Raw genomic sequence first — 12333 nt, forward strand, 5'->3', positions numbered from 1 at the left:
TATTAGGAGAAACAGAAATGTCAAATTGTAGACAGACATGGACTGTACATATGCTGAAGTGAGCCTTTCCTATAGGGCTACAGATTGTGTAACAGCTGGCTGATAGCAGAAATAACTTACCTGAAATCAAACAACGGCTCTTAATTGCAAGCTTTGTACATCTCACCATAAATATTTGCAAGATCAAGACTAAAATAGTACAGATGCATTAAAAAAAAACCAAAAAAAACCAAAAAAAACCCAAGAACAAAAACCACAAAACATAGCAAAAATAACCCAGCTAATTTTATGTTTACATCAGCCTTTTGAAAGCTTAGGACAAAAAACTTACTAAAACGTGGGACAGAACTCCTTTATTGTTGTGGCTGTTTAAATGTTCCTGCCGGTCTCACAAAAACTACTCTTATATTCAGAGTGTTCTCTGTGATTCAAGGACAATTTTAACATAAGCATGTAAAAATTGACTTCAGCTTATAACAATTTTCAGACATGCAAATAATGTATACTCAAATCTTATCAAAAATAATGAAAACTAAAGCTTCTGTCATTCTGAAAGTGTCTATATATTTTTATATGCTGTAAGGCAATGAAAAGACCTGCCAAAAGCATACCTTAGAGTGTGCTCAACCTCAACCCTCAAAATTTTAAAGCAACAATAAGAACAAAAACCCTAGCAGATTTCCAGGAAGGTGAAAGTAAGGATAGCAATCCAATACACTTGACACAGATGCAGAAATGTTAATTCTACACATAAATTTTAATTTCAGAGTACAGAGCTAGACCATAAAGCTATTAGGACTGGAAAGAGAAAAACTCAAATTACTCTAGCACAGAAAGCAAACTTGCTGTCTGTTTGCCAGTATTCCTGTCTTTGTGCTAAAGATTTCCTATGGATCAAGTACATAGTTCATAGGACCTTCCCTTCCCAATGGAAAACACTCCAGTTTTCAAGATATCTACAAGACACAGATGCCAGAAAAGATTATTTCTTTACACAGTAGAGAAGTTTCCCCTCTGGCAACTGTGAAGAAGACATAGTAAACCCAGTCCAAACACACAGATTTTTAAACCATGTTAACAGAGCATTAGGACCTAAAATAATTAAGCCTGGAACAGAGATTTCACAAGTTTTCCGTATTTATTCAACCATTAAAGTTTGAGAACGCAGCTACTTCAGTGACTATATACCCATATTGTTTTTAACTCATACTACTGTTGTCTGTACTGAGGCTATACTGCATGCAAAATTTAATGACTGTTTTGAGTATGAGGGACTACAGTGACTCTTTGGAGAGAGACTTCTTATTTACCTTATTTCAACTATTTTTGGGACACATCTGTGCTGACAGCAACTACTGCAAGATGCCATTTTACAACTCTTGAGATACACACAGAAATTACTTCTTCTGTCCATTCTGAGAGCCCATGATCAAACAAGAACCCGTTTCTCCCCAGGGAGCCTATTGTCTTTTTAGCTTTAAAATAGTGTTCATGATGGTATTTGACTTGGCTTGCAAACATCAGTGTTGTCATATTAGATTGAAGCCATTTTTTAGAGATTTAATTCGTTGACCCTGACCTCCAGGAAGATTCATTTGACCCACATACCAGGAAAACTGACATTTTTCTCTCCTGTGAGGCATGCTTCAGGTTAGTGAAGGCTTCTCTACCAAGTCCTCTGTCAGGAACATTTAGAATATAAGCCACTGCCAGATCATCCTTAGAATTCACCAAAAGGCTTAAATATGAACAGACAAACTTCTTTGCCAGGATTGTCACCTGCATAAGAAAACATCACACAAATTGGTCATGCCACTGTTAAATTCTGTTCCATTTTATTTTAAAGTTAATTAGACACGTACTGATGTAATTTTTGGAAGAGTAAAAATTCACCTTGCATCATCTCAAAATGTTACTTTATGCATGAGAATCCTGAAGTCTTGAGGAAAACAAACATGATAAATAAGTTAGAATTGCTAATGTACCTGAATATCCACAAGGTGTTTGAGAGTTATTAAAATCAGTTAAAAGTTTCTGTTTAGAAAGCTCCTCAAAGACTTCTTTTTTCTATCTCAAGGTAAATACTAGCACTGTTAAACCATGTAAGAATGTGTCATTAACCTCAAGAAGACAAAAATTTTAAATTACTTGCCAGCTCTGCCACAGATTCTGTAGTTTTTTTTCTCTTGGCTTCCAGGTAATTTAAAGCAAAGAAACTCCACTGACTCAGTTTGGACATAAATTGTGACCCACCCCCACCCACACAACCAATAGATAACATTCTAATTGCTAATACTGCAGCACTGTTCTGGACCCTTGGAGAACAACAGCTCCAGAACAGAATAATTTGCAGTTTTGTTGCAAGTTAAGGAAAAAAAAAAAAAAAAAAAAAAAAAAAAAAAAAAAAAAAAAAGGCCATTAACAGAAGAACATATAACAAGAAAATTCATACCTGCTATGGAACATCTTCTCATACCACAGGATATATAAAACAAAATATAGTTACAAAACCAAACAAGTACATGTGACAGTCTGCAAACAGTCCTCAGAGGAGGAAAAAGAGCAAATAATATTTTTACTGCACAAGTCAGAGCAGCAAGAAATCCACTGTGGTAGTGCTGCTTAGGGGAGAACCTCAGTTCAGAAAATATTTTCTTGTTCAGAAATACTTTGAATTACACCTAAATACCGATTTGAAAATGCCATTTATTATGAGAAAAGTAACTTTGGAAATTACTAAAGCCCAAGTATTTCAAACACTGCTAGAAAGTACTCAGAGATTCTTATTTTGGTGGTTGAAAGGGTAAAGTCCTCAAGTCCTCTATTGGGACAGCCAAACCTTGCTGCTTTGGTACAGCTACCACTACAGCAGCTATTCAGATTTCTTCCATATGTAAGAGAGTACAAGCTAATAAAATCAAATCAAAGATTACTTCATTTATTTAAAGTTAAGACAATGTTTGAGTGACGGGTGTATTTGTAGAAAAATTTGTTCTGCATCTAGTGTCTTCCATTCTGGACTGTCTTCCAGAATATAAATTTCAGCACAGAGCCTCATACACACCAACAATATACTCAAGTTATGCAGAGTTTGGATACACAGGTTTTCATTTTTTTTTATCCCAGCCACAACTGAATACCAATAATTGGAAAATAAAACTGTGTGATATTTCATCTTTTCAACAGATACAAGAGACAAAAACAATTTTTACCTTCATATGCTCCTGGCCCTGCCTGTTGATTTGTGTAGGAGTAGAAAGAACAGAACCATTACTTTCTTGTGCATTCATTACACCAGAAATAAATTCCAATAGTTGAACCTTTAATAAAGAGATCAGAATAAGCTTAAATATGAAGATGACTAGAAAGCAAAAGTGATTTTAAAATCTGCTGTAAACCTGTCACTTTGCTAGTATTTGAGGTTAGCACAGCCCTTACAACTTTTAGTTTTAGTCTTTAAAAGGTAGTACAACTTTTCTAGTAGAAAAATTAGGTTTAAGATTAAAATTAACTTAGAAATTATCTCAACCAATTATGTCACGCATTTACATTAAAAGCCGCTGCTTACATTTTAGAGAAAATTTAATATGTTATGCCGAGTTTAGGAAGAGCTCATTAACCCACCCAAGTTCTCTATCTTACTCACAAAAAGCAGGAGGAAAAGAAAAACACATTAAAAACCCCAGACAAACAAAAGACCTACAATAAAATAAAATGGAGCTGTGACTGAGTGGCTGAACAGGAACTTCTGAAAAAAACCCCTAACACAGTAACACGTGTATTATATAGTTTTGTTTAAAGAGCATGGTGTTTTCAAATCATAATAATTAAAAATATTTTGGCTGCACATCAACATATAACTAAAACTTCATGATGTGTTAATAACTAAGTTTTGTTTCAGTTTTATCTAATCTCTACAGTTTATTTCTCAGTCCAATTTATGGCAAGGAGTCATTTATTCATAGAAGAGTTGCGTGACTTCACAATCCAACAGGACAACAGAGAGAAATAATTTTTGAGTGAATTTAAGACCCCTTTCAAATATTTAGCAATTTAAACTCAAGTGCTTCCCCAAAAGAAAAACAAATTAACTTGTTAATAATCCAGAGCTTCTGTGTATTATCAGAAGTGTCATAAATCCATTGCTGGAACCAAAAATATGTCAAAACAATATAAGAGGTCAAACAAACAATACTTACAGGGGATATGCTTTCATCTTCAGCTAAAAGTCCAAGACTACAGCACTTCTGATAAATGTCTATTAAATCTAACATATTGCTTCTTGCTAAGAAGGCATGATAGGCTTTTTTCACATCAGCATAATATTCAGGTTCTTTCATGTTTTCATATAATCCCAGTTTGTCATGTAACAAATAGTTCCAAGTTTCCAACACATCACTGAGTGATACTGTGAAGTCTCCATGGTACTAATAGACAAAAAAAGCAAAAAATATGTTTGATATTCAGCATAGCTTTGAAAATAAATATAAAACAAGCTGCATATATATTTGAAAATCTGTCATAATCTAAATTTATCACAAAGTCTTACTTATAGTTGAAGTTCCTCCACTGCTTTGCATTAACAGTTGAATTTTGTTGTATTCTGTCAGCATTTGTTCCTGGTCTTTAAAATACCAGGCATGTATATCAAACTTTACTCATGAGAAAATACAGTGAATGTTGCAGGACTACTCCTTGCATAAAGTTCTTTATTTGCAGAAATAAAGTTTTCAGCACGGCAGGCATTTACTTCCCAAAGGTAGTAAATATGGCTCCTTTACTTTGTTTCAAGCAGTAAACTGAGAAAATAGATATCAATTTAAAAATAAGAGGTTTTATTTCTTGTGTTTACAGTTATATTTTATCATAACATTGACAGTGTTACTACACAGTTCTAGTAAATACATTAAAGCCACACACACCCATCTGTTACTACTACTATAATTAACATTAACTATACAGTATAGACTAAATCTAATAATTTTGAAAGAAGAGTAATGTTCCATGTTCCCCTCTGCCTTCTCCTCCAACTACTTGCTCTTACCACCTTCTCTTTTAGAACTTGTCCTTCTCATTTTTGTCCACACCCTGCTCTTTAATTTTGTCCACATTACTGTTATCTAAAGCATTCCCCAATATATGGCAGCAAAAAAGGTGCTTTTCACTATGCAACATGAGATAAATGCCCTGTGACCAAGTAACGAGCCTTGCATTGCACTGTGCATAATGACAGATGGCTCCTGTCTAGAGCAAAGGTTTAATTCTATTTTACGACATTTCCACATTAAGGAAATTAATTGCTTATAAACAGCATTAACAACAGAACACATGAAATAAGAAAATATGAGAAATACTAATAATATAAGTTGTTCCAGCCCAAACGATCCCTCCTTTGGGTTCTAACATATTTACCAAAACCTTGTCAGTAGACATCGTTAAAAACACAATTCCAAAATCCTGAAAGTCAACCACTTTGATAGTGTCTAGGCAAAGAACTAGGAGTGAAAATTCTAGAACACATCTAGAACTCATGCATATTAGCTTCAGAGCACTTTCTTGCCTTCTAATCTGTGCTGATAAATCAGCACTACGAACTTAGATATTATTCCACCTATCACCTGAATATTAAAAGTGCCTATGTGTTTTCTGAAAAGCACCTGATTTTCATTTCAGCCCCTAAAAAACTAAACATATCATATTATAATCCAATTTAAACAGACCAAAGCAGCAGTAGATGGGAAAAAAAAGTTGTTTTCTCACTTTATTTTGAATCAAAATCCTCTAGGAGTACCAAGTTAAAGTACAACTTCATAAGGTGTCTAATAAATCAAAACCTTTCCTCACCAGATCAAGGGCCTGCAGAGATTAGCAAAGTTCACGTTAGTTCTGCAAAAATATTTTAAATCCAAATATTGCATTCCAGATATTAACCTTTGTGATCAGGCATTCACTGTGATGGCATATTCCATTACTTACACAGTCAATTTCTCAACTCTCTGGTTTTAAAATTAACTTTAAAAATATTGTGGGGTTTTGCAGTAAGCATTTGTCAACTGGCTAATAGCTTAAGGAAGTTCAAAAAGTCCCATGTTTTCATTCTATTATAGGCAGTGCAAGTATTCTATTTCATAGGAATAGAACACATAAGGTATTGCATCTTCAGTTCCTGGTAATGCAGCATATTAAGTTACCTGGGGATTCTTGTTTTGGAATCCAGTAGCAACATGTCATGCTTAAAGACACCACTTTTTACTATTTTGTGGGTATTGTAAGTTTTCTAGTGCTAACTATATAGCAAAACAATTTTTACTTGGACGGCAAATTGTTTTAGAAATCAGAAAGTTGTGCATTTCAGCATCAAAATGTTGGCTTCCACCTTCCCCAAACTAAGGCTCACCCACCCTTTTAGGAATGCTGTGCTTAACCACCACGTCTGTGCTGGGTCTATTCGTCCCAGGCACATCCTAGACTGCAGCATTGTTTTCTGGCTTTGTCCTTGAGTTTTGCAATTCTACACTCCTGTCACCTCTAGTCCTGCTCAGCCTTCCTTGCTTCCCTACACTCTCACACAGCAGAGGAGTCCCCAAACTCCAAATGGAACATAAAGCACATTAACATAGGATAAAGCAGTGTTTTTAATAAGTTCTCCATCATGCTGATAGTGCTGTGCACAGATTGAGAAACTGGTTCATGTGAATACAAGTGCATGGACATCTGGCAGTTGATAGGTTGCAAGGTGCAGAAGCAGTGAAGCTACAGGTCGATAGCCCAAGCTTAGAGAAATGACAATATTATAAAATAATAATAACTAAAACGACAACGGCATGGGTACTCAACACCTTTTTCTTTGGGTCGGTGGTGCCAATGGAAACAGTACCAGGGCACAAGAGAGTAGAGATATTCTCTGTTTAAGGAGGACAAGAGAGGTATTGGATGCATGGGTCAGTAGAACAGCAGAATCACGGAACAGGCAAAGTAAAAACTGTGCTCACCCAAACAACAAACCAGCACTTTCTAAAGCCAGCACTCTCAGTTATAATGGTAATAAAAACAAAATATTGAAGATTTAGAACCCTGCTGGCTAGAAATAAATAAATAAAAAACCCCACATGTTTGCTTCCTCTTCTACCCCTCAAAACAGGCACCTGTAATACTATAGAGAAGAGTGGGAGGGAGAAGAAAAAGTCCTATTGATAAGGAAAGGAAGATGCATCAAGTAGCAAGAGTTTTAACACCATTAAAACAACTCCAGTTGTTAAGCAAAACAAAAACACATGAAACTAACTTAGAGTTATGATTTGATTACATATTACAGGGAAAGACAGTAGAACAGTCTCAGTATATAATTTCCTTTAAAAAAGATCCAGGGAAATAATTATTGCTCCAATCTTTTTTTTCTAAAGAGAAGGTTACTCAGCACTGGTGAGACCACATTTAACTACTGTGTCCAGTTCAGGGCTCCTCAGTATGAGTGAGACACAGACACACTGGAGAGAAGTCCAACAAAGGTCACGCATCATCCACAAATATCATGATAGGACAGGAGCACCTCAGGTATGAGGAAAGGCTGACAAAGCTGGGGCTGTTTAGTCTGGAGAAAAGAATGCTCAGGAAAGATCTCCTCAATGCATACAAATATCTGAAGGCTGGGTACAAAAGGGATGGAGCCAGGCTCTTTCCTAAGGTACCCAGTGGTAGGAACAGAGGCAATGGGCACAAACAAATACACAGAAGGTTCCTCTGAACATCAGGAAACACTTTTTTACTTTGAGGATGCCTGAGTACTAGCACAGGCTGTTCAGGGAGGTTATGGAGTCTCCATCCTCAGAGACAATTTGAAAGACACCTGGACATAGTCCTGGACAACCGGCTCTGCTAGTTTGCCCTACTTGAAGGAGGCTGGGTGACCTCCAGAGCTCCCTTCCAACTTCAACTCTTCTGTGATTCTCTGAAAAATTAATCACAGTGAACAACAGCCAAGACAACCTCTCTTAGCAGCATCATCACAAGCAACATATCACATAAAATTGCTACAAAGTTAGTAAGGAGTATCTCATTACCAAAAGGGATACAGTTTAAGGAAGTAACACTGCAAAAGGCTGCATTTTTCTTCATTTGCCGACATGGAAACAGGACAATTTAGAAAATAATTTCAAGAAATACAAGACACCAAAACAGAATATAATATTCTTCAGTCAGCATATAAAATGCACTCATGGAAGCACAGAACAGAACTAAACCACACACCAAAACTGCTTTTATACAGTATCAGAAACATACAAACACAAATTTCTAAAGGGAAGATATATTTCCAAAATCAAAAATGAAGCAGGTTCTCTTCCACTATCAAAGCTCTCATTCAATAAGAGATTTACAATGCATTTAAGTCTGACAAATTAAACTCGCAGATTCTGGAAAAATAACTGTTTTATACACCTCAGTTTCCCATGCCACTAGCTAAAATAGCCATAGTCTGAAAACGATAGGTGATTATTTGACCTAATAACTAATAGCCCCCTTTTGATCCACAGGTACAGCCAGTCAAATTAAAGCAATTACAGCTGAACTTCATCTTGAAAACTGTTATTACTATTTCAAACCTTGAGGAAGGTTCTTCTCCTTGAAAATGTATTTTAGATCTATACTGATTAATCAGGTGAAAGGTATTTGCTTCCACCATAGACCTTACGCTACTTGTCTTTATGCCACATGGTACAACTGTGCTACAAACCAAAGTATTTTCAGAGCGATTCAAAGTACAGATTTTTTTTTACCTTTCATCCCTGCTGTTTGATCAGGGTTTATCACCCTTTTGCTACCCTTATTCTTGTGAAATTTAAGATTAATAGATTATGAAGCTTTTAAACTTTCCTAGAGTTCTCCAAAAAGCTTCATTATTTTTCATTTCCACTGCAGATATAGCTACCAGTTAAAACAACAAATCCATTAAAATTGTCTAGGCTTCTAAAGGAAGACAAGTGTATTTTGGTTGTTTGTGATAGGTTGGATGTGTTGGGTTTTTCTCAATACAGCCACTCCACAGCCTATTAATGAAATTATTTTTATTGCAGTAATTGATTTTATTAAAGTAAATTTCCATTCCACAGGCGTTAACAATTCAAAATTATTGTATTTAAATCAAACTTAATAAGGGATATGCCTACAACTTTATACTCTGCATCTTAGTTTGAAGCTTCAGTTCTCAACAAAATAAACCAGACATATTTTGCTTCAAGAATCCCAAATGCATACCATCTAAAGAAGTTTTGCTTCAGAGGCAGCACATATAAATGCTAAATTAGTTTTAATCCGCATATGCAAGCCAAGATTTGTCTTACTAGAGCAACTAGTATAACCAGAAAAAAACAAATCAGGTTTTTGAAAACTTGTTCTTTCTTCAGATCTGAAGGAGAAGCTAAGCTAAACATTTCAAAATTAAATTAGTTGAAAATAACTGCTGTAACTTTTGTCATATCATCTCTGAAAGAAAAGATATTTATGGAAGAGAGGAACAGTATCTGGAAGAGGAAAAGAAAGGAAAAAGTAGAATAAACTAATTACCTCTAGTGGAAGGGAAAAACTTATTGTAAGGAAAACAGGGAGCAATGAACCATAACCTTTTCATGTCTGTAAGTTTTGGCACACAACGGAGCACCACAATTTCCAGAGCTGGCTTTGGAAAACTGTCATAGTTCTGCCTTGGGAATCATAACAAACATGACAAACAGTCACCTGCTCCCTAGGTAGTTTTGCATCATTGTCTTATCAGTTCTCCAAGAGTTAATTTTGATGCAGACTAATTTTCTCATTTTACCTACACTGGTATTGTTGAGGACACCAGGCCCCTAGCTGGAATATACTACATTCTGTGAAGTACAAATGTCTTATCCTGGGATTCTAGCATCTTTGCTGAAATGTTTCTGACAGTGGAGGATGATTTAACCAATTTTATATTTAATGTTAAGACAAGAGATACCCCCCAATCTGCACATTGTAGACTACAAATTTTTTTCTGATGCACAAACTAAATCAGGTTTTCTGTTTGGTTGGTTTTTTTATTGGCTTAGGGATTTCACTTGGATGTGGTTCTGTTGTTTCTGGTATATTTTGGTTTTCTTAAACTAAAGCTTTGTACTACATGTTTGACTTACTACGCAACACTTGAGTAAGTCTTCCAACAACAGTCAGTATTGTTTTCATCAATAATTAGGTTAATTGACCTAAAAAGGTATCTTTAGGTTATCAAACAAGTATTGCAATAGTTCTCCTTAGATGGGACACAGGCAAAGGCCTGGTTGTATCTTGCAACTGTTTATGGTATGTTTCAGACATCCTCCAGCTTGGATAAAGCCATAGCACTTCTTTCAGAGACACTTCAGGGTTGCAGATCCTCTTCACCACTTGACAGACACTTCATGTACACACACAGAGAAAGCCATATAATCCCTACCAGTAGTGGATACATACTCACAACTTACATGTACATATAGGTCTGCACCTGATGAGTGTCTGACAAAAAAAAGGAGCAGCCAAGAATGGAATGTGGCAGGTACAACTCACGCAGACTACACCAGATTAGTTTTATACCCATGATCTTCACATGTCACTCCAAAACATTTTCAGGGCACGCAGAAGAAAAAACGAACCCTGAATGCCACAGTTCTCCCACCCTGATCCACAGCACAGAAGAAACATTGGATGATAAAAAATAGAAGTTACATGGTCAGCAGAAATACACTCGTGTTTAAAGTTTGGTGCTCAAATGTACACATAAAGCACTCCATCCCCCCATCTCTCTTGCAGTTCCTCTTTCTAAGCCCTGATTCAATAGTGTACTTAATCATATTGATTTTCTTGGCTTGCAGCACCTGGCCTCTGATACACCTTGTTTTAACAAACAGCAACAAAGTGACCAAAAAAGTAATTTCAAGTTGGTGCCTAAGCACTAAGTGCCGCCAGGGAACCAAGTCTGAGGTGTACCAAGAACATACTGAAAAGAATTCTAACCTGTTTATTGACTTCAGCCATGGACAGTTGTAACGCCATCAACATGCAGTCTGCTCCACACACAGTAGTCCTTTCAGAGTTGGAAAATAAAGGCCATTGTCTTCTGAAACACTTGACCACGTGTAAAATTTTTTGCTGGAAAGAAACCATTGTCCAGAATAGAAGACAGATAATCAAGAGAAAAATGAATATAACTAGGCCAGAGGCATATGCAAGTCTTCACCTCCCAACAAGCTGTGCAAACCCAGTTGTATCTTCTTAAAGACCAAGTTCCTAGAATAAACTCTTCCAACTAAACCAGACTTGCCTCACGGTGACAGAATAATTGTGAAGATCAGGAGTTAAAAGTGCTTATGTATGTCACGCCTTCATGAAGCCTTGACTTTCCTTGTACATTATGCCAACATAAAGGAATGTTATCACAAATATGAGTCTTTGTCTCCAAAAGCAGCCTCAGAGCGTATTCAGTACTTTCTGCTTTCGCTATTCATTCAGATGAGTGTCTATGAGGATGTTTTAAACCTGGAAAAAAGAGATTTAATATTTCTAAGGCTTACTAACACAGACAACTCTAAACACCTTTGTTACTGATATAGTCTTTTACCTTTTTTTTAATTCGTGGGTTGTAAATTCAAGAAGCCATTACATTCTCTGTCAATAATCAGACTACTTCATGCTTTGGTCTCACCTTCTTGCATTTGTCAAAACAAGGTACGTGACAATGTAGTACAAGTTTGCCTTTAAACTTTTTTTCTGAAACGAAGTTCCCTAACAATGCACTGACAGTACAGGGGCAATACCCATCCCGTTTACTTCCAGAAGACAAAACTCAACCTTTGATCTTTTTCCATACAGCTGAGGCAGAGCCCACACCGCGTTTGTTTTTTGCGTTATTGGCAGGACTGTAAAAAGCGAGGAATCGTGGGCAAGGGGCAGGGAGGACAGAAGACATCGGGAAACAAGCACGACTGCAACAGCAAGTTCGCACTCTCCAAAATGTTTGAAAAAGACAACCCGTTTTATAATGTAAATGCCATATGGGAGTCACAGGGGATGAAACAGGTGGGCTGCACGTTAGCGTGGGGCAGAAAAAAAACCTCTCCGGAGCCTTTTCTTTCTGCCCTCCCTGAAAGCTTCCCGAGGGACCACACCTGTCGCTCCCAACAGCCCGAACAAGTTCAAATCTCTGCGAAGCCGCCCCTAACTCCCACAAGCTGCAATTGGCATTACCATTGCCGCCGATTGCTCCCGGCTGCGGCCGCCCAAGGCCCCGCTGCCGTCCCCTCAGCGCGGTCCCGGAGCGCTGCGGCGGGGCCGGGCCGGGCC

General features: G+C 36.9%; 1 protein-coding gene across 3 annotated transcripts in view; it reads right to left on the bottom strand.

Annotated features, from left to right (window-relative positions):
* PARPBP (PARP1 binding protein) overlaps positions 1 to 12330 on the bottom strand; it is a 41614-nt gene extending 29284 nt beyond the window's left edge. For 2 of the 3 annotated variants that reach the window (XM_014877021.2, XM_014877020.2), the window contains exons 1-5: positions 12238 to 12330; positions 11008 to 11529; positions 4200 to 4427; positions 3213 to 3320; positions 1609 to 1779 (exon numbers count right to left, since the gene is read on the bottom strand). In XM_014877021.2, coding sequence (XP_014732507.1) covers positions 1609 to 1779; positions 3213 to 3320; positions 4200 to 4427; positions 11008 to 11157 — 657 coding nt within the window. In that variant the 5' untranslated portion in view covers positions 11158 to 11529; positions 12238 to 12330. Of the gene's footprint in view, positions 1 to 1608; positions 1780 to 3212; positions 3321 to 4199; positions 4428 to 5760; positions 5838 to 11007; positions 11530 to 12237 lie in introns of those variants that run through there. The other variant, XM_088165412.1, reaches the window with a different exon arrangement.
* Between the last annotated feature and the right edge of the window lie 3 nt (positions 12331 to 12333).

The sequence above is a fragment of the Sturnus vulgaris genome, chromosome 5 (genome assembly GCF_052056855.1).
Source record: "Sturnus vulgaris isolate bStuVul1 chromosome 5, bStuVul1.hap1, whole genome shotgun sequence".
Lineage (NCBI taxonomy): Eukaryota > Metazoa > Chordata > Aves > Passeriformes > Sturnidae > Sturnus > Sturnus vulgaris.